The sequence below is a fragment of the Lucilia sericata genome, unplaced genomic scaffold, assembly GCF_015586225.1.
Source record: "Lucilia sericata isolate MDLA Ls3-8-SP2 unplaced genomic scaffold, ASM1558622v1 Contig000382F_arrow, whole genome shotgun sequence".
Taxonomy (NCBI): Eukaryota; Metazoa; Arthropoda; class Insecta; order Diptera; family Calliphoridae; genus Lucilia; species Lucilia sericata.
Window position 1 is genome coordinate 95,824 of NW_023994401.1, and position 21,677 is coordinate 117,500.

The window sequence follows — 21,677 nt, forward strand, 5'->3', positions numbered from 1 at the left end:
CTAGAATAGAGCAACATTCCATTAAGAAAAGAAGTCTAAAATAGAGTAACTTTCCTTACGAAAGAGTTGTCTAAAATAGAGCAACTTTTCTCAAGGAAAGGTTGCCTAGAACAGAGCAACTTTTCTTAAGAAAAAGTTGTCTAGAATAGAATAACTTTCCTTAAGAAAGAGTTGTCTAGAATAGAGCAACTTTCCTTAAGGAAAAGTTGTCTGGAATAGAACAACTTTTTTAAGGAAAAGTTGTCTGAAATAGAGCAACATTCTTTAAGGAAAAGTTGTCTAGAATAGAGCAACTTCTCCTAAGGAAAAGTTGTTTAGAATAGAGCAACTTTTATTAAACACAATTTTCTTAAGGAAAAGTTTTTTGCCTAGAACAGAGCATCTTTTCTTAAGGAAAAGTTGCCTAAAATAGTGCAATTTTTCTTAAGGAAATGTTATCTAGAATAGATCCACTTTCCTTAAGGAAAACTTTTCTAGAATGGAGCAACTTTCCTTAAGAAAAATTTGTCGAGGTTAGAGCAAATTTCCTTAAGGAAAAAATATCTAAATTAGAGCAACTTTGTTTAAGGAAAATTTGTCGAGATTAGACCTTCTTTGCTTAAGGAAAAGTTGTAGAGATTAAAACAACTTTCTCTAAGGAAAAGTTGTCCTGAAGAGAGCAACATCTCAAGGAAAACTTCTCTTGAAGAGAGCAACTTCTCCTAAGGAAAAGTTGTCTTTAGAAAAAGTTGTCCATAAGATAGCAATTTTTCTTCAATTAAAGATTATATTCCCCAAGAAAAAGTTTATTTAAAGCGAGCAACTTTTACAGAATGATCCCTGAATTGCAACAACTTTCATTAAAGAAAAATTGTTTAGTATCAGATAGAAATTAATCCGTAAAAACTTAAAATTTTTTTAAATATTAAATTTGAAACAAAAAAATTGCGCTTTCCTTTAACTCAGAAAACATTAACAGTTTCATGTTTTTTTTGCTAGACGGTAAACAATAGATCTCTTAATAACAAAGTCGTAGAAGAATATTTGCAAAGATATGATATGAATTGCCATATACTTGTTATTAACTTGTTAACAAATGTCTAATTAAAACGTGTAACATGATCTCATTTAAAGCGCTATCGAGAAGGGAAAAAAACTTAATTTACAGATTTTTGCCAACGTTTATATAAATAGCAAACAAAACATAATTTATACAGTTCTTGGCAAATATTTGAAAGTTAATATTAAAAGTAAATTCTGGAAATGAGTTACAAAATTCTAACTATAACTCTAACTGTCTTAGTTGCATTCCACATGCTTAAGATATCACAAGGAAAACATTATGTTTCACACAAAAACTGTAATTATGTGAAAAAGGGAACTATCATAGCAAATCCTGCCAATTGTAGTCAATATATTATATGCAATGGTTTACGTTCAACTTTGGGTGAATGTCCGATGGGACAATATTTCAATGAGGATATGTTGTCGTGTGATAGAAATCCTATAACATGTCGTGAGAAGTTTACCACAACTACTACCAGCACGATTTCCTACACCGAAGAGGAAAAAGTTAAAGAGAATTATACAGAAGCTGTAAATATTATACGACCGTTTTGTTATCCTTCGCAAACTTATAATATTCCATATCCTTTCAATTGTTTCTACTATTATGAGTGTAATAATGCAGTTTTAACACTTAAACGTTGCCGCCTTGGTTTTGCTTTTGACTGGGTTAAGCGTCGTTGTGTGTTACAAGCTGAAGTTATATGTTACGTTTATGGCCAGTAGTTATTAAGTTAAAAGTTTATTTTATGTAAAATTATGTATAATTAATTATTGTTCTATTGCTTTTTATCTTAAGCATTTTATTGGCTTGACCAGAACATGTGCAAGTTATGACTAATGACAAGAAATACCTTCAAATATAAACTACAACCTAAAATTCTATACGAAATACTAGAGAGCGAAAAAAAAAAGCCTACAAATGTTAAAAGCTAAAATGCTACAAAAACAAATGACAACAATAAATTGTATTAATTTCCACAGACCCCCAAAAAAAAAAAACAAGTAAGAAATTATAGTCGGGGCGTGGCCGACCATATGATACCCTACACCAGTTATGAATATTAAATGTGATTTATTTTTCATAATAAAGCATTTATCTTCAATATTCCCTTGTTCCGATACATTTAAGCAATTTATGGATGAAAAACTAATTTTCTGAAAGAGGCTTTATATGGGGGCTAGGGGCAAATATGGACCAAGCCCGATAAAATTTTGTGAATATATTTATATTGACATAATATTTTATTGTGCTGAATTTCATCGCGATATTTGTGTTTATAAGTTAATTTGGGACATTCAAGTAACTTTCTGAAGGGGACTTTGTATGGGAGCTAGGGTCGAATGTGGCCCGATCTTTATGAAATTTGGCAGGGTCATCAAGACTTCTATAAAACTTAGTTGTGCCGTATTTTATCGATATATCTGTATATTTAACATAATTATGAGCTCAGAAGCCCTTTTCGGGGGGTTCTGTTGTATGGGGGCTAGGTGAAATAATGGACCGATTTTAACCATTTTCAATTTGGCAAAACGTGCGTGCCAAATTTCATCCAATTATCTTGAAAATTGCGACCTGTACCTTGCGCACAAGGTTTACATGGACAGCCTGCCAGCCAGCCAGCCAGACGGACGGACGGACGGACATAGCTTAATCGACTCAGAAAACGATTCTAAGCCGATTGGTATACGAATATTTTTGTATGTTACAAACATCAGCACAAATCCAATATACCCTCCCCACTAAAGTGGTGTAGGGTATAAATACAATAAATAAATTTCAGCCTGTAGCTGTAAGAAAAGACAAAAACCAGCCATACCAGCAACAACAACATTCAATTAAAAATTTTTTACATACGATTACAAAATTTGCGAAAAAAAACATGAAAAACATATAAGAAAATTTACATTTACAAGAAATTTAAATAAATAAGTGACAATACTTTAAGGCAAAATGCTGAAATACCAAACAACAAACGCATTTATAAGACCCAGAAAGTATGAATAACCAAATCAGAGCCAAACAAAAAGTACACATAAACCACCTCCCTCCATATCAAAAATCCACCATCCTCCAAGTTGTAAAATTTATTTAAACAAATCATCATTTTAAATAAGAGTGTGTGTGCCTGAGACTACCCTTCTGTTGTCTTTAAAAAGAGGTGATAGTTTTAGTTTTATAGACCACATTGTAAGGTTTATTTTTAGTCTTAATTGTTAAAAATTAGTTTTATTTCAAAAAATCATAGTGGGAACAGTTTTGAAACTCCTGTCTATTTTTAATGACAATTCCTTTTTATTAAGATTTTTCCAATTTATTGGTTTCTTGTGTAAAATTTCCAGTGGGAAGAGTTTATTTTCGAATGGGAACAGTTTCTTTAAGCATTAAAATTACTAGATTTGTTAACTTATTAATTACTTGTAATATTTTAGACAAAAAATATACTTTTTACGCATTATTTATCAAAATTTCAAATGGAAACTATTTATTTTGTTAATGGGAACAGTTTTAAAACTTCGAAAAATTATAAGCTGCACTTTTAAGCAAAATTTTTAACTGGGAACAGTTAATTTTATAGTGGGAACAGTTTTAAATTGTTGAAGATTGAATAAATTTTTAATATACATTGCAATGCAACAAAAATTCTCCGGAAATTATGCGCTTTTGAACAAATTTTCAACTGGGAACAGTTTAATTTTAAGTGGGAACAGTTTAAAATTCTAGGAAAATCGTCACATATTTAATAAGCATTACAATGCAATAAATATTTCCTAGTAATTATGCCTTTTTAAGCAAATTTTCAACTGGGAACAGTTTATTTTGAAGTGGGAACAGTTTAGAATTCTAGGAAAATCAACACATATTTAATAGGCATTACAATGCAACGAAAATTTCCTAGTAATTATGCGTTTTTAAGCCAATTTTCAACTGGGAACAGTTTAATTTTTAATGGGAACAGTTTAAAATTGTTGGAAAATCTTCCCATATTTAATAGGCATTGCATGCCTATAGAAATTCTCCTTGAATTATGCCTTTTTAACCCAATTTTCAACTGGGAACAGTTTACTTTGAAGTGGGAACAGTTTAGAATTTTAGAAAAATCAGCACATATTTAGTAGGCATTGCATTCCAATAAAAATTCTCCGGGAATTATGCACTTTTAAGCAATTTTTCAGCTGGGAACAGTTTATTTTGAAGTGGGAACAGTTTAGAATTCTTGGAAAATCAACACATTTTTAATAGGAATTGTATTTTTTAGCAAAAAATTTCTAGTAATTATGCCGTTTTTAAACAAGTTTTCAACTGGGAACAGTTTGTTTTGAAGTGGGAACAGTTTCAGATTTTTGAAAAATCAACACAAATTTAATAAGTTTTAAAATGCAACAAAAATTTCCTAGTAATTATGTGCTTTAAAGCTAATTTTCAACTGGGAACAGTTTATATTTTAATGGGAATAGTTTAAAAATCTTTAAAAAATCAACACCTATTTCTTGGGCATTACAATCGATGAAAAATTTCCCCATTTTTGTGCACATTTGGGCAATTTTTCAACTGGCAACAGTTTATTTTCAAGTGGGAACAGTTTTAAATTATTTTAGAATTGATAGATTTTTAATAAACATTGCAATCCAATAAAAATTTCCCCGTTATTGTATACTTTTGGGCAAATTTTCAACTGGGAACAGTTTGTTTTTAAATGGAAACAGTTTAAAATTCTTAAAAATATTAACAGCTTTTTAATGGACAATGCTATACATAATAACTTCCCCGTAATTATACGCTTTTGTGCAAGTTTTCTACTGGGAACAGTTTAGTTTTTAATGGGAACAGTTTAAAATTATTGAGGAATGAGTAGATTTTTAATAGAAATTGTTGCAATCCAACAGAAAATTCCCAATAATTATTAACTTTTTTCAAATTGTAACTGGGAACAGTTTATTTTTAAAATTGAATTGAAAAATTCTACAAGCTGTTCAAGTGGGAACAGTTTTTTCCAACAGCTTTTATTTTTTATTATATCAAACCCTTGTATGTAGCTACCTTTGCCTACTGTAGGATGCCTTAAATAAATTGCTACTTTGCAGGTTTTTGTTTTCTTCGCTAGACCAGACTAATGCTGCTTAATTTTATTAAATATTTTTGTTAACATTTAAGAAAAATTATATTAAAAAATTATTATAATTAAATAAGAAAAATTTTAAACAAAATTTTATGATTTAATGATCATTTCCCATACCCCAAATATTATAATTGTGGAATTTAAGTAGATTTGTTTTGTAGAAAATTTAAAAAAACATTTATTTACTAGACTCATTTGTGGTCGTCTTTTTAACACAATTGGCGTGGTTTATAAATTTTATACTCATGCTCACCACAATAACGTGCACAAAATGTTTTAATTTGATGAAATGTTTTTAAAGAAAGAAATATAATTAAACAAAAAATGTTTTATTGTTTTGTCGTTTTATGAAAAGGGTATGCAGATGATGATCTTGTTGACAAGAAAAGATTCTAGAGATTATTAAGAAACATTTGTAAATTTTTAAAATATGATCTTAGGATATTATTCTGTAAATAATTAGAATTAATAGTCTGTGATCACTTTCATAAAAGACCTTGTTCTAGGCAAACTAGAGGCACTACAGCCAAAAAGTTACAAAATTTTTTTACTTAAATATTCTTAGTTTTTAAATCTTATTAAATTAAATTGTCTTCATTAAAAATAATTTACTTAATTTTAAAGTTTGTAGTTTTAGCCTAAATATCTACAGCAGTTTCGGTTTAAAATTGCTCAGCTTCGCTGTACCATAACACTGGACTATATTATAAGGAACACACATTTCTTTTTGATAATCCCAGGCTTGATAGAAATTACACCTTAAAATGGTTAAATAACCAGCTACACATTTGTAATAGTATTCACAGCGTTCAAAGTGGGGATAATAGGAATTCGTGTGGCGAGCACATTTAGGTCTTGAGGGTCTATCAACAATATGTTCATAAATGGTTGTTAAGGTAGTTGGAAAGGTGGTAATTGTTGCTGGAGTTGTTTCTATAGGTATTGTGGTGGTAACCTCCTCTTTTGTATGTGTTGCTTTAGGGCATATATTATCATAATCCATTAGACATTCTCCTGTTTCGGCAGCAAAATAAGTTTCCTCAGGACAAGTATCTTTGAAAGATTGCTCTTCATCACTGCAGTAGATATAAGCACGACAATCATTGGCTACTGGTATAAGGGTATCCTCAGCAACTTCTAGACATTCTTCAAAATATTTGGCAAAGGTTAGGTTTACTATTAGGCCAATAATAACAAATGAAACTTTAAACATTTTTCTTCTTTTTTTTTTTTAATTAAAGTTTATTTTAAAAAGCAAACTTTTCTGTATGTTTTAACCTTTAGTTTGTTAATAAAACTATGTTGAACATTTTAAATTGTTTGTCTTTTATAAGAGAAAAAGTATTGCTAAAAATTTTACGTTTAACAAGGTCATAGAGAAATGTTATCTTTAATAGAACACAGATTTTTATCTGTTTTACTGAGAGTCAATAAACTATAAAGGTTACCATAGTTTGTTATCTTTAACAACAAATGGGTCAACATTATGTTTTAATCAATATTTATTTTATATAAAACTCCTTAATTTAAGCCTGCAACATGGGTCTTTTCTCCTTGCCCTCCAAATTTTCATTGGTCAAAGCGTAACCCGTGCCACCCTGTTAAGTGAAAAAGAAATTTTTAATATATGCGAATTATAATACATAAGTTAATCTGTTTATTTACCCTTTGTAGAGGTATTATATCCTTTTCCTTTAACTTCTGACTGGTTAAAGGATGTATCATGTCCTTTTTGATTAATTTTTCCACACATTCCATGGTAACAACATCACCGCTTAAAAGATATAAAATGTTTAATAAAAATCTAAAATGTTCAGCCTAACGAAGCAGTTTCGGCTACAATAATATTTCTTATTCCATGCGAATAAGAACTTTTCTTGCATTCGCTGTGGTTTGTTCAAGTTTCGAAATTCCTATTTATGTAATTACATGTTTGAATTTTTATATTTTAAAGTAATTAACTTACGTTGGCCTTAAAACAGCACAGGGCACAGCATTACTCAATATATCATGCGTTACTGGGCACATATATCTGGCCTCCTTGGCTATTAGCGATTTCTTGGTGTCACCATCCTTGACCAAAGTAAATTTAACATCAATTAAATCTTTAGCCTTTAAAACCTTTTGTGAAACAGGGCAATATATGGTAGGATCGGGCTTTTTAGCTTTTGCCAAACCCGCATTGGGGCACTCTGAAGGTAACCAAAAACTGGGCAACTTCTTTTCATGACCATTAGCCATATTCGAAATGGAACTTTCTTCTTTGGCTTCACGTGATGTGGAGGGCTTTTCTACTGTACCATTAACTGGTTTGCCGGATTTAACAAACTGTTCCACACACTCCTGTTGCTTGCGATTGAGTTCCTGGGTCACATCATTCTCTTCCATTTTCTTTAAACGTTCATATTCCTTTAGTTTGCGGCTGTATTCATTTTTCTTGGTTATGATATATTGGAGTATGGCCTCCTTGTCAAAGAGATAACCATCTTTGGTTACCACTGGATTGCGGCAGGGTTGTAGGGTAAGAGAACAACAATCGAAAGATTTTACTGAATCTTTACCCAAACGTTGGGCATTGGTGCCATAGCCGGACTCAGCAGCATCTTTTTTCTTTTCATTATAGGTGTAAACAGCTCCGGCAGTACAATTTCTAGCATGTCTAGTCATTTTCGTTTATTTTTTTATGATATTTTTTATAATTTTCTTTAAATATAATCGATAAAAAGCTTGTTTTTCTATAACCTTTTGTAAATGTTTACATTTGCTTGACAGCTGTGTTTTGTTTATGTGAAAAGTGCTGCCAAGTTTTAAAACAAAAAATGGCAACTCTTGGTTATAATGTGTTGCCAAGTTTTTATTTTTAACACTAGTAAAAACGCCGTTATATTTTAAAGAGCAAACTTTATATCGTAAAGTATTGCTTTTGAATTCATTTCAAACACAAAAATAAAACAATTTCTTTTATTTTAAACATTTATATATGTTTATTTTAATATATATTTTTAATGATATTTGTATTTTTAATATAATGTATATTCCATTCCCTATATATTAACATTAAATATATTTTTTTAAATTTCTCTTTTCAAATTTTCCAATACCATTTTCCTATACCATTTATTTACCATTTATTTTTCATAATAATAATAAGTGTTTTCTTAACTAACTTTAATAGAAACAGAATAATTAAAAAAATGTTATTTTGTTCACATGATTTATCACAGAACATAAATGATAGTTTTTTAAACTAAACCGAAGAGATTGTATTTGTTTTTTATAGAGTGTAGATTAGATCATTAATTTCATTTAATTTGGCAAATTTCGTTATTATTTTCTTTAATATACTTTTACGAATATTTCTATAAAAAAGAAGCGAGTTGTAAAAAATGTCTAAGTTTAGGTATGTTTTAGAAAAATAGAGCATTATATAGAGATATGCTTACTAAAAAGTTAAGAAAAATTGTTTATGTGCATTATTTGGTTTATATTTTGTTTAAAATACATATAGATATTTTTATAATTAATGATAAATTTGTTTTTTTTTTATATTTTTACAAACTTATTTTATTTATTTTATTAAAAACTATTTATTATAATTAATTTGAGCTTGACAATCTTAGATTGTGTTTAAAATTAGGTTTCTTTTCTTAAAGTATTTAATAAAAAAAAAAATTAAAAATACAGTGATAGACAAATGTTAAGTTTAGTGTAATATAAACAAATAAATTACCCAATATTAACACTTTTTTGAAAATTAAAATTTTCAAATATTTTAAAGTTCTAGTTAAGTTGTTGCTTAGTAAATGTTTCTTATCTACTAATGGAAGAAATTTGAAATTTTGTTACACTTTAAAAGTATTCGATAGATTTCAAGAGTTTTGGAAAAATTGGGGAAAATGTTTATAGATTTACCCAAAAAGTTTTTGAGAAAATTCAAACTATAGTCTTGACTAAATACTTGGCCTCTCGCTTTGGCTAAAGATTGGTCAATAGTCTGGACTACAAATTAATATATTGTCAGGACTAAAGACGAGTCTACAGTCTGCACTACATATTAGTCTATAGTCTGGGCCCAAATTATGGCATACGATATCGATCGAAATCTCAATAGAATCTAAATGGAGATTTCGATCGATATCGTATGCCGTAATTTGGGCCCTGGACTAAAAATTAGTCTGAACTACAGATTAGAGTATAGTCTTTACTATAGATAAGTCTATAGTCTGGACTATAGATTACTCTATATGGATTATTCTATAGTCTACACTATGGATACTTCTATAGTTTACACTATGAATAAGCATATAGTCTACACTATAGATTAGTCTATAGTTTTAGAACATGTTTACAATTTTGTTTACTAAACGCAAAGTTTTTTTATCTTTTAAATAGAAAATATAATAATTTTAGATAGATTTTTTAATACTTATAATTTAACTTAATTATTTTTTTAATATTTCCTTACCATTCATTTAGAGCGGGTTTTTGAGATGGTAATCAAATGCCAATTAATAATCAGATTAGTTAATCAAAAAATAAATTTAATCTTATGTTAATCCCCTTTGATGTTTTTGAGTACAAGATTAAACTTCGCAGTGTTGCCATACAAAACAACAGAAAATGTCACTGTTTGTTATCAAAACAATGTATATTTTATAAAAAAGAAGAAGACAATTGTAAATTTAATATGAAAATTAATGAAAACTTAAATTAAAAACAAAAAATGTGTTTTGAAGTGTCCATAATTTATACTTATTAATAAATAGAACATTTTAATGTTTATATTTATAAAAATTTTATTAATTTTTTTGCATCAGCTGTTTACACTTTTGCATTTTGTGCTTAAGATTAAACCACCTCCATTGGGCGCTTAAACTTGCAAACAAAATTAACTAATTGAGTACTCAAAAACATCTTTCGAGGATTAATTTTAATTTAATCGCTAATCTTTCACCTAAAGATTGGCCCTTATTTATAAACTTAAAAAATATTTCTTAAAATACCTCTCTCCTTCTGCTGGCCCAATGTTCGTATGAATGTATGTTCGCTTTTTATAACTATTTGGGGGCCTTATATCAATATTTTGTCATAGGACGGCGGTGGTGATTCTTCCAGTGTACTAATATCTTCTTTAGCTTTTGTCTCTGGCAGCAATATAGCTATGTGATATGGCGGCGGACCAGCCTGGGCATTTATATTTATACTTTGTATTTGTTCCTGTTGAAATTCATGCAATCCGGTTATGACCACATCATCTATAGAATTGACCATAGAACCACGTGCCACGGCATCATCCATACTACAACGATCTCCTCTAGTCTGATCTCGAGAATTCGAACGTGATGAAGTTGTAGAGGCAAATAATACCCTGGGTACTTTACATATAGAAACAAAACAAAATGCAAATACAAATGTGGCTGTGAGCAGCCAAAATAGACCAACTTCAAATTTTGTGCCATGATTATCGAAATAGACTTTAATGCCCACTATAAAGGCTATGGCCAAGACTAGGGAAGCAAAGATACCACATTTAAGATGTAAAGGAAGAAATTGTAAATCGGTACTTTCTATGGAACGTGTATTACGTCGTTGTCTACTGCTGTGCTGATGATGATGTAGTTGTAGATTGGTGGTCGTAGTCTGTAGAGCAGAGTTTGTATAAGTTGTGCGCGGATTTGCAGAGACACTGCTATAATCACAAATTCCCCCCGATGTCATAGTGGCAGCTGTTAGGGGTCTGTTGAAAGAGGTTACTATTCGTGGAGATGTTTGATGATAGAGTTCAGCGGAAAGATTGGCAGTTTGATTGGGACTAAAATAGAAAAAGGATGAAAAATAATAGAATTTTTCTACTAAAAACAAATCGTATTTGAGGAACTAGAGCTTTAGACTAGTCTATAGTCTATAGTCCAGAGTATAGAATAGTCTATAGTCCAGATTATAGAATAGTCTATAGTCCAGACTACATAATAGTCTATAATTCAGATTATAGAATAGTCTATAGTCCAGACTATAGAAGCTTTAGACTAGTCTATAAAGACCAGTCTTTAGTCCAGAGTATAGAATAGTCTATAGTCCAGACTACATAATAGTCTATAATCCAGATTATAGAATAGTCTATAGTCCAGACTATAGAATAGTCTATAGTCCAGACTATAGAAGCTTTAGACTAGTCTATAAAGACCAGTCTTTAGTCCAGAGTATAGAATAGTCTATAGTCCAGATTATAGAATAGTCTATAGTCCAGACTACATAATAGTCTATAATCCAGATTATAGAATAGTCTATAGTCCAGACTATAGAATAGTCTATAGTCCAGACTATAGAATTGTCTATATTGTCTATAGACTATAGTCCAGACTATATAATAGTCTATAGTCCAGACTATAGAAGCTTTAGACTAGTCTATAAAGACCAGTCTTTAGTCCAGAGTATAGAATAGTCTATAGTCCAGATTATAGAATAGTCTATAGTCCAGACTACATAATAGTCTATAATCCAGATTATAGAATAGTCTATAGTCCAGACTATAGAATAGTCTATAGTCCAGACTATAGAAGCTTTAGACTAGTCTATAAAGACCAGTCTTTAGTCCAGAGTATAGAATAGTCTATAGTCCAGATTATAGAATAGTCTATAGTCCAGACTACATAATAGTCTATAATCCAGATTATAGAATAGTCTATAGTCCAGACTATAGAATAGTCTATAGTCCAGACTATAGAATTGTCTATATTGTCTATAGACTATAGTCCAGACTATATAATAGTCTATAGTCCAGACTATAGAATAGACTATAGTCCAGACTATAGAATAGACTATAGTCCAGACTCTAGAATAGTCTATAGCCCAGACTGTATATAGTGTAGACTATTAAAATTAAGACTGGAATTGTAAAACATTTCCCATCTACCCTCCCATACATTTCATTATTGGTTTCCTTCAATATTTATACCATTTACCAGACATACCTTTGATGTATTCCATGTTCGTTTAATGTATTTAAAGATGCATCTAAAGATTGTTGTAATTGATTTGTGGTTGCTGCTGCTGCAGCTGTTGTTGTTGCCATTATATGATGATTTAATGTGTTGTTAGTGGTGGTGGTAGTATTGGTGGCATTGGAAATATTGGTGGTTGTCGATTGCTGTACTTGAATTTGCAACTGTTGTTGTGGATGTGATGTTAATGCCGGAGTAGTTGTGGTTGTTGGTTGCTGCTGCTGCTGCTGCATAGTGGGTTGATAAGTTCTAACCGACATATTACCAAATTGTGGATGACGATAACGTTGTGCATGTTGTTGTTGTTGTTGTGCTCCCGTTGTAATAGTTGTTGTTGCTGTTGTAGCAGCATTATTTAAGGATGTATTCAAACTATTGCCGGTAGGTGATGTTAGATTATTATTACTGGAATTGGGTAAAACACAAGAGCTAGATTGTTGTTGCTGCTGATGATGATGGTGGGCCGTCTGTTGGCGATTATTATTGTAATAATGATGATGATTTGCTGATACATTTGATCTAACAAAATTACGATTTGTAGCTTGATTGGCGGCGGTATTGCTATTATTATTGTTATTGCTGGTTGTGTTGTTGCTGCTGCTACCAGTGGCATATTGTGTGCTCGTACGATATGGGGCATTATTGCTTGTGGTGGCAGCATGTTGTGTATGATACTGAGCGGCTGCCACTTGCTGTTGTTGCTGCTGCTGACGGTGGACTTGTATACCCGCATTACTAGAGGCTGACAATGATGTATTACCACCCGAGGATGATGATGATGATTTATGACCACCACTACGTCGTGGGGGATGACCAAAACTTAAACCCGAACCGCCGGTGTGCAAAGAAGCAGCCACCCGTGAACGACCAAAACCACATTGTGGTGAACGTTTGTCAATCCAAAAATGCATGTTACTGGTTTCAACCGTTTAAAACTTTAAAGGAAAATATAGTATATTTTTTAAAGATTTATTACTACTTTTTTAAAAGACAAAAAAGTTCAAAGTACTTGACAGCATAGAAAGAAAATATTTGAAAAAAAAAAAACAGGAAATATTTTAACAAAAATTTTAAAATATAAAATTTTAATACAAGAACAAAGAATTTAGATTTTTCTTTGTTTCACACACACATATCCATACAGGAAGTTTTTGTCGCCACAAAAACTATATAAGCTAATAACGTATACTTTATATGAACTCATATATAGAGTATACGTTTCGAAGCACTTAACAATATTTATACTACTGCAGTAAATACACTCGAAAAAATTAAGTCAATACATTTGAAATCAATGCTACCGTAAAGAGCATAAAACAGAAGATATCAAGACTATAACTAAGTTTTTAGTTACAGTATCTAGTTTAGTCTATAGTATGTTGTCTATAGCATACTCTACAGGATAGTCGTATAGTCTATAGTCTAGTCTATAGTTTAGTCTTTAGTCTAGTCTATAGTCTAGTCTATAGTCTAGTCTATAGTCTAGTCTATAGTCTAGTCTATAGTCTAGTCTATAGTCTAGTCTATAGTCTAGTCTATAGTCTAGTCTATAGTCTAGTCTATAGTCTAGTCTATAATCTAGTCTATATTATAATCTATAGTCTAGTCCATAGTCTAGTCTATAGTCTAGTCTATATTCTTGTCTGTAGTCTAGTCTATAGTCTAGTCTATAGTCTAGTCTATAGTCTAGTCTATAGTCTAGTCTATAGTCTAGTCTATAGTCTAGTCTATAGTCTAGTCTATAGTCTAGTCTATAGTCTAGTCTATAGTCTAGTCTATAGTCTAGTCTATAGTCTAGTCTATAGTCTAGTCTATAGTCTAGTCTATAGTCTAGTCTATAGTCTAGTCTATAGTCTAGTCTATAGTCTAGTCTATAGTCTAGTCTAGTCTATAGTCTAGTCTATAGTCTAGTCTATAGTCTAGTCTATAGTCTAGTCTATAGTCTAGTCTATATTCTATGTCTGTAGTCTAGTCTATATTTATGTCTGTAGTCTAGTCTATAGTCTAGTCTATAGTCTAGTCTAGTCTAGTCTATAGTCTAGTCTATAGTCTAGTCTATAGTCTAGTCTATAGTCTAGTCTATAGTCTAGTCTATAGTCTAGTCTATAGTCTAGTCTATAGTCTAGTCTATAGTCTAGTCTATAGTCTAGTCTATAGTCTAGTCTATAGTCTAGTCTATAGTCTAGTCTATAGTCTAGTCTATAGTCTAGTCTATAGTCTAGTCTATAGTCTAGTCTATAGTCTAGTCTATAGTCTAGTCTATAGTCTAGTCTATAGTCTAGTCTATAGTCTAGTCTATAGTCTAGTCTATAGTCTAGTCTATAGTCTAGTCTATAGTCTAGTCTATAGTCTAGTCTATAGTCTAGTCTATAGTCTAGTCTATAGTCTAGTCTATAGTCTAGTCTATAGTCTAGTCTATAGTCTAGTCTATAGTCTAGTCTATAGTCGAGTCTATAGTCTAGTCTATAGTCTAGTCTATAGTCTAGTCTATAGTCTAGTCTATAGTCTAGTCTATAGTCTAGTCTATAGTCCAGTCTATAGTTTGGTCTATAGTCCAGTCTATATTTTGGTCTATAGTCTAATCTAAAGTCTAATCTAAAGTCTAGTCTATAGTCTAGTCTATAGTTTAGTCTATAGTCTAGTCTATAGTCTAGTCTAGTCTATAGTCTAGTCTAGTCTATAGTCTAGTCTATAGTCTAGTCTATAGTCTAGTCTATAGTCTAGTCTATAGTCTAGTTTATAGTCTAGTCTATAGTGTAGTCTATAGTCTAGTCTATAGTCTAGTCTAGTCTATAGTCTAGTATATAGTCTAGTCTATAGTATAATCCTGTTTATGGTGTAGTCGATGTTCTTAGTCTAGTCTATAATATATTCTGTAGTCCATAATTTTGTCTATTGTGAAATTAATTGCCGTTTTTCTCCGAGTTAGCCAATTTACACAAATTTAACGCACCTATACACACGAAAAATAACAACACACACAAACAGACATACTCAGGAAAATAAATCAACATGCCATTTTATACTACAAAATATAGAGAGAGATGAACAACAAGAAACCGTTATAAGTCAAATAGAAATTTTTGTTTAGTTAATATTTTGTTGTTGTTGTTAGGTATATATTTTATTTTTTTATTTTTATTTTAAATCCCAACAAGGTCAATGAGCACTGGCAAGCCAACCACAAAATTTTAAAAAGCTCTACACAACAACAAAAATATGCTCGTCCTTAGAAGGCTACTCGTTAATAGGAAAAATTATAAAATTAACAAGTTCAAATTAACGCAACAGCAAAAAAGCCGCACTTCCCCAAAACAGTTAAAAGAAATTAAAAATCACAAAATTAAGAGTTTACTCAAATGTCAACTGGTAGCCATTTTGTCAATCTTATTTGTTAGTTTTCAATCAATTAAACAGGTGTCTGCCTAACTTCTGTCCCAAAGGACCATTTGCTGTTTATGTGATAATCTTTTTTATTCCCTTAATGACTTTACAAAAAAATCTTTGTTGTTGTGTTTTTGTTAAATAGTTTACCTTTGAGCTGTGTACAATTTCTTAAAAAAAATTAATTATATGTACATATATGTAATATGTCGTGGTGGTTTTGTTAAAACAGTTCAGAGGTCAAAGCTCTTTTAAATGTGGGAGATAAACTCAGAAAAACAGAACAATGTCCTCAACACGATGAACCATCATGTTATACAATTTTGTAGTATTTTTTTATTGTTAGTGCCATTAAAAAGCCAAATTTTTTTTATGTCTGAATAGTTTTCAGATTATTTTATGTGTAATTTGTACTCATTAAATTCACGACCACTTAATTTTATATTTCATGATGCTATAGCTGCCACTTTGACATTTGCAACATGTTTATTAGTTTATTATGTTTTATTTGAACTTTAAGAGGTTTGATAACCTTCTAGATAACTAAACTATAGACTAGACTATAGACTAGACTATAGACTAGACTATAGACTAGACTATAGACTAGACTAGACTATAGACTAGACTATAGACTAGACTATAGACTAGACTATAGACTATAGACTAGACTATAGACTAGACTATAGACTAGACTATAGACTAGACTATAGACTAGACTATAGACTAGACTATAGACTAGACTATAGACTAGACTATAGACTAGACTATAGACTAGACTATAGACTAGACTATAGACTAGACTATAGACTAGACTATAGACTAGACTATAGACTAGACTATAGACTAGACTATAGACTAGACTATAGACTAGACTATAGACTAGACTATAGACTAGACTATAGACTAGACTATAGGACTAGACTATAGACTAGACTATAGACTAACTATAGACTAGACTATAGACTAGACTATAGACTAGACTATAGACTAGACTATAGACTAGACTAAACTAGACTAGACTAGACTATAGACTAGACTATAGACTAGACTATAGACTAGACTATAAACTAGACTATAGACTAGACTATAGACTAGACTATAGACTAGACTATAGACTAGACTATAGACTAGACTATAGACTAGGACTATAGACTAGACTATAGACTAGACTATAGACTAGACTATAGACTAGACTATAGACTAGACTATAGACTAGACTATAGACTAGACTATAGACTAGACTATAGACTAGACTATAGACTAGACTATAGACTAGACTATAGACTAGACTATAGACTAGACTATAGACTAGACTATAGACTAGACTATAGACTAGACTATAGACTAGACTATAGACTAGACTATAGACTAGACTATAGACTAGACTATAGACTAGACTATAGACTAGACTATAGACTAGACTATAGACTAGACTATAGACTAGACTATAGACTAGACTATAGACTAGACTATAGACTAGACTATAGACTAGACTATAGACTAGACTATAGACTAGACTATAGACTAGACTATAGACTAGACTGTAGACTAGACTATAGACTAGACTAGACATAGACTAGACTAACTATAGACTAGACTATAGACTAGACTATAGACTAGACTATAGACTAGACTATAGACTAGACTATAGACTAGACTATAGACTAGACTATAGACTAGACTATAGACTAGACTATAGATTAGACTATAGACTAGACTAGACTAGACTATAGACTAGACTATAGACTAAACCATAGACTAGACTATATACTAGACTATAGACTAGACTATAGAATAGACTATAGAATAGACTATAGATTAGACTATAGACTAGACTATAGACTAGACCATAGACTAGGCTATAGACTAGACTATATACTAGACTATAGACTAGACTATAGAATAGACTATAGATTAGACTATATACTAGACTATAGACCAGACTATAGACTATACTACAGCGTAGACTATAGACTATACTACAGCCTAGACTATAGACTAAACTATTGACTACACTATATATAAGACTATAGGCTAGACTATACATTAGACTACAGTCTAGACTATGGACTAAACTATAGACTAGACTACAGCCTAAAATAAAGATTAGATTACAGACTAACCTATAGACTAGACTACAGTCAAGATGAGGTTGCAATTTAAACTACTATATGTATTTAAAAGACAAGATTGTAATCAAGGCTATAGTCAAGCCTATCGACTAACTATAGTCAAGCCTATAAACTAGACTGTTGTAAAACTAACTAGATTTTTATTAAAATTTCAGGGGCAGTTCTAATGTATATACTTTTTAAGTGTGTGCGAATTTGCACTACATTTCTATACACTAATTAAAAGCCCAAGTCCATATATTGTATGTAAGTATATATTGTATGTATATGTATGTATGTATGTATGTATGTATGTAAAATTGCTCCGCCATCTTATAATGAGTGCATTCTCTTTCAAATTAAAATCTAATGTCATACATTCATCACACATTTTTCCATGAAACAAATACACTCACTCATTCATACACACCCACAAATATTTCTAAGTAAACATTTTTTTCTATATAGAACCTGTAGGCTAAATGGTGGCCCACATATCATAAATTTTGACAGCATTTTAACAGAACAGATTTGAGAGATTTGAATATTCTGGTTAGTTTTCAAAATAATAAGTAAAAGCTAGTGAGATGACTGACTTCTAGTAATCAATAAATTAATAAACTAAATACCGTTACTATCCAGCTATTAGATGTAGTAGCTTTTGTAGCTCTAATAACTGCTGGGTTTTTCTGATATGTGAGTGGTTAATGTATGTTTGTATGTATATACCATTTCAAATGGATGTGTATTTGTTAAATGGGGGAAATAACTACACAATTGATTGGCACGTCAATGATTTATTTGGTAAAATAGATAAAATTACTATTATTACTCATCTTAAATACTATTCAGTTTCGTTTAAGGAAAACAACACTTTTTTATATATATTTTTACTAGTTAAATGTTTAATAACAAATAGTTTGTGTAGTCTAATTAAAATTACCAACATATGTATGTATACAACCTAAATAAAAGTATATTCTAAATTGAAAATCCACAGAATTTCCTACTTTCAATATTATTGCAAAAAAGTCATTTCAGCATCACTGATTCAAACTACGTATTACTCATATAGTTAAAAAAGATAAAAAGCAATTTAATTGAATAATAAAATGCGTTTATAGTATCTAACTAACACTTAAAATTTGTATTAGATGTTTCACGTAAAACTGAAAGAAAAAACGCAATAATTTATGTTAGATATCGACATTATGATAACACTATTACAAGAATTGTTATCATTTGAGATAAGATACATAATTAGGTAACGATACATAGAAATCAATAATTTTAAGATGTTTTAAAGATTTTTTGTAGTATTTGTCAGTAGTGCTGATTTAGTAAAGACTATACATAAATACTAGATTATGGACTAGACTATAGACTAGACTATAGACTGGACTATAGACTAGACTATAGACTGGACTATAGACTAGACTATAGACTAGACTATAGACTAGACTATATACTAGACTATAGACTAGACTATAGACTAGACTATAGACCAGACTATAGACCAGACTATAGACCAGACTATAGACCAGACTATAGACCAGACTATAGACCAGACTATAGACTGGGCTATAGACTAGACTATAGTCTAGACTGTAGTCTATAGACTAGCCTTTCGACTAGACTATAGACTAGACTGTAGACTAGACTATAGACTAGACTATAGACTAGACTATAGACTAGACTATAGACTAGACTATAGACTAAACTATAGACTAGACTATAGACTAAACTATAGACTAGACTATAGTCTAGACTGTAGTCTATAGACTAGTCTTTCGACTAGACTATAGACTAGACTATAGACTAGACTATAGACTAGGCTATAGACTAGACTATAGACTAGACTATAGGCTAGACTATAGACTAGATTATAGACTAGACTATAGACTAGACTATAGACTAGACTATAGACTAGACTATAGACTAGACTATAGACTAGACTATAGACTAGACTATAGACTAGACTATAGACTAGACTATAGACTAGACTATAGACTAGACTATAGACTAGACTATAGACTAGACTATAGACTAGACTATAGACTAGACTATAAACTAGACTTTAGACTAGACTATAGACTAGACTATAGACTAAACTGTATACTAGACTATAGACTAGACTATAGACTAGACTATAGACTAGACTATAGACTAGACTATAGACTAGACTATAGACTAGACTATAGACTAGACTATAGACTAGACTATAGACTAGACTATAGACTAGACTATAGACTAGACTATAGACTAGACTATAGACTAGACTATAGACTAGACTATAGACTAGACTATAGACTAGACTATAGACTAGACTATAGACTAGACTATAGACTAGACTATAGACTAGACTATAGACTAGGCTATATACTAGACTATAGACTAGACTATAGACTAGACTATAGACTAGACTATAGACTAGACTATAGATTAGACTATAGATTAGACTATAGTCTATACTATAGACTAGACTATAGACCAGACTATATACTATAGATCAGACTAAAGAGTAGACTACAGACCAGACTGTAGACTAGGCTAGACTATAGACTAGACTATAGACTAGACTATAGACTAGACTATAGACTAGACTATAGACTAGACTATAGACTAGACTATAGACTAGACTATAGACTAGACTATAGACTAGACTATAGACTAGACTATAGACTAGACTATAGACTAGACTATAGACTAGACTATAGACTAGACTATAGACTAGACTATAGACTAGACTATAGACTAGACTATAGACTAGACTATAGACTAGACTATAGACTAGACTACAAACTAGACTTTAGACTAGACTATAGACTAGACTATAGACTAAACTGTATACTAGACTATAGACTAGACTATAGACTAGACTATAGACTAGACTATAGACTAGACTATAGACTAGACTATAGACTAGACTATAGACTAGACTATAGACTAGACTATAGACTAGACTATAGACTAGACTATAGACTAGACTATAGTCTATACTATAGACTGGACTATAGACCAGACTATATACTCGACTATAGACCAGACTATATACTCGGCTATAGACTCGACTATACTACAGTATTTTATAGACTATAGTCTAGACTGTAGTCTAAACTAAAAACTAGACTATAGTCCAAACTTAAGACTAGACTATAGTCAAAACTATAGACTAGACTATAGTCAAAACTAAAAACGAGACTATAGTCTAAACTAAAAACTACTCTAAAGTCCAAACTAAAGACTAGATTTTAGACTACACTATAGACTAGACGGTGGACTAATTAACACTATTTGGTCTAGTGTATAGGGTATTTAAGGTAAAAGTATGTTAAATTTAAACTATATAGTACATACATTCATAAGTATATAATAAAGTATATACACATACCAGCACATATATGTATATAACTACACATGCAAGTACAAATGAATGAATATACGATTTTTTTCATTATTTTTTTGCTTTTAATTCATACATACATACATATACTTACATACAAATGTATAGTAGTTAGACTTGTAAGGATACTGTGTGTATACATTTCTAGGTATTCGAGAGGGTATATGCATTTCTAAGTGTTACTGCTTGGTACAATGGTATTTTTTGCTATTGCTTTAAAGAAAAAAAAAAAACTAAAAATAATAAAAGATTTCTTTCTTACCGTTTTGTTTTCTCTTTTTAATTTTAATTTAAGATGTTGTTTTTGCAACAATATAAAATTGTAGTTAATGCAAAATGTTGGCCATTATTAATTCTATATACAACATATTGTTGTCATTTTATTTTTTGGGCCACTACACTGATAATTTTTTGCTAGAAATGTCCTTGATTAATATTTCTAGTGCAATGACTTTGTTGTGTTTTTGCATGTTTTGCCTTAAAATATCAATATTGTAATATTTTCTTTATAATTTTTCTTTTATTTTTATTTTCTTATTTTAAATGGCAGTTTAAATTACATTACTTTCGTTAATATTTTCAGCTTTCACTTTAATCATTTAATAAACTTCAC

General features: G+C 30.6%; 4 protein-coding genes across 4 annotated transcripts in view; 1 reads left to right on the plus strand and 3 right to left on the minus strand.

Moving 5' to 3' along the window:
* The first annotated feature begins 1,215 nt into the window (after positions 1-1,215).
* LOC119604320 lies at positions 1,216-2,013 on the plus strand. The gene has a single exon (XM_037956878.1). The coding sequence runs from the start codon at positions 1,243-1,245 to the stop codon at positions 1,768-1,770; it is 528 nt and encodes a 175-aa protein (XP_037812806.1). The 5' UTR covers positions 1,216-1,242; the 3' UTR covers positions 1,771-2,013.
* Positions 2,014-5,510: 3,497 nt separating this feature from the next.
* On the minus strand, positions 5,511-6,443 carry LOC119604327. Its single transcript, XM_037956891.1, has one exon. It carries the CDS (start codon positions 6,376-6,378, stop codon positions 5,812-5,814), a length of 567 nt encoding a protein of 188 aa, XP_037812819.1. The 5' UTR covers positions 6,379-6,443; the 3' UTR covers positions 5,511-5,811.
* Positions 6,444-6,463: 20 nt separating this feature from the next.
* Positions 6,464-7,934, minus strand: LOC119604326 (nitric oxide synthase-interacting protein homolog). The gene is made up of 3 exons (XM_037956890.1): positions 7,132-7,934; positions 6,831-6,939; positions 6,464-6,763 (listed from the first exon to the last, which is right to left on the minus strand). The coding sequence occupies exons 1-3, from the start codon at positions 7,830-7,832 to the stop codon at positions 6,692-6,694; spliced, it is 882 nt and encodes a 293-aa protein (XP_037812818.1). The 5' UTR covers positions 7,833-7,934; the 3' UTR covers positions 6,464-6,691.
* Positions 7,935-10,074: 2,140 nt separating this feature from the next.
* The window catches only part of LOC119604319 (homeobox protein 13), an 11,876-nt gene continuing 273 nt past the window's right edge, over positions 10,075-21,677 (minus strand). Inside the window, exons 1-3 of the mRNA XM_037956877.1 lie at positions 21,327-21,677; positions 12,137-13,101; positions 10,075-10,977 (exon numbers count right to left, since the gene is read on the minus strand). The exon at positions 21,327-21,677 is cut by the window's right edge and continues 273 nt beyond it. Coding sequence (XP_037812805.1) covers positions 10,236-10,977; positions 12,137-13,077 — 1,683 coding nt within the window. The 5' untranslated portion in view covers positions 13,078-13,101; positions 21,327-21,677 and the 3' untranslated portion in view covers positions 10,075-10,235. The remainder of the gene's footprint in view (positions 10,978-12,136; positions 13,102-21,326) is intronic.

Bases quoted from the DNA above. Each gene is read 5' to 3' on its own strand.
- LOC119604320 (XM_037956878.1), top strand. From the start codon at position 1,243: ATGAGTTACAAAATTCTAACTATAACTCTAACTGTCTTAGTTGCATTC.
- LOC119604326 (XM_037956890.1), bottom strand. From the start codon at position 7,832: ATGACTAGACATGCTAGAAATTGTACTGCCGGAGCTGTTTACACCTAT. The intron at 6,940-7,131 runs GTAAGTTAATTA...ATATCTTTTAAG, and splicing joins TGTGCTGTTTTAAGGCCAAC to CGGTGATGTTGTTACCATGG. The intron at 6,764-6,830 runs GTAAATAAACAG...TTCACTTAACAG, and splicing joins ATATAATACCTCTACAAAGG to GGTGGCACGGGTTACGCTTT.
- LOC119604327 (XM_037956891.1), bottom strand. From the start codon at position 6,378: ATGTTTAAAGTTTCATTTGTTATTATTGGCCTAATAGTAAACCTAACC.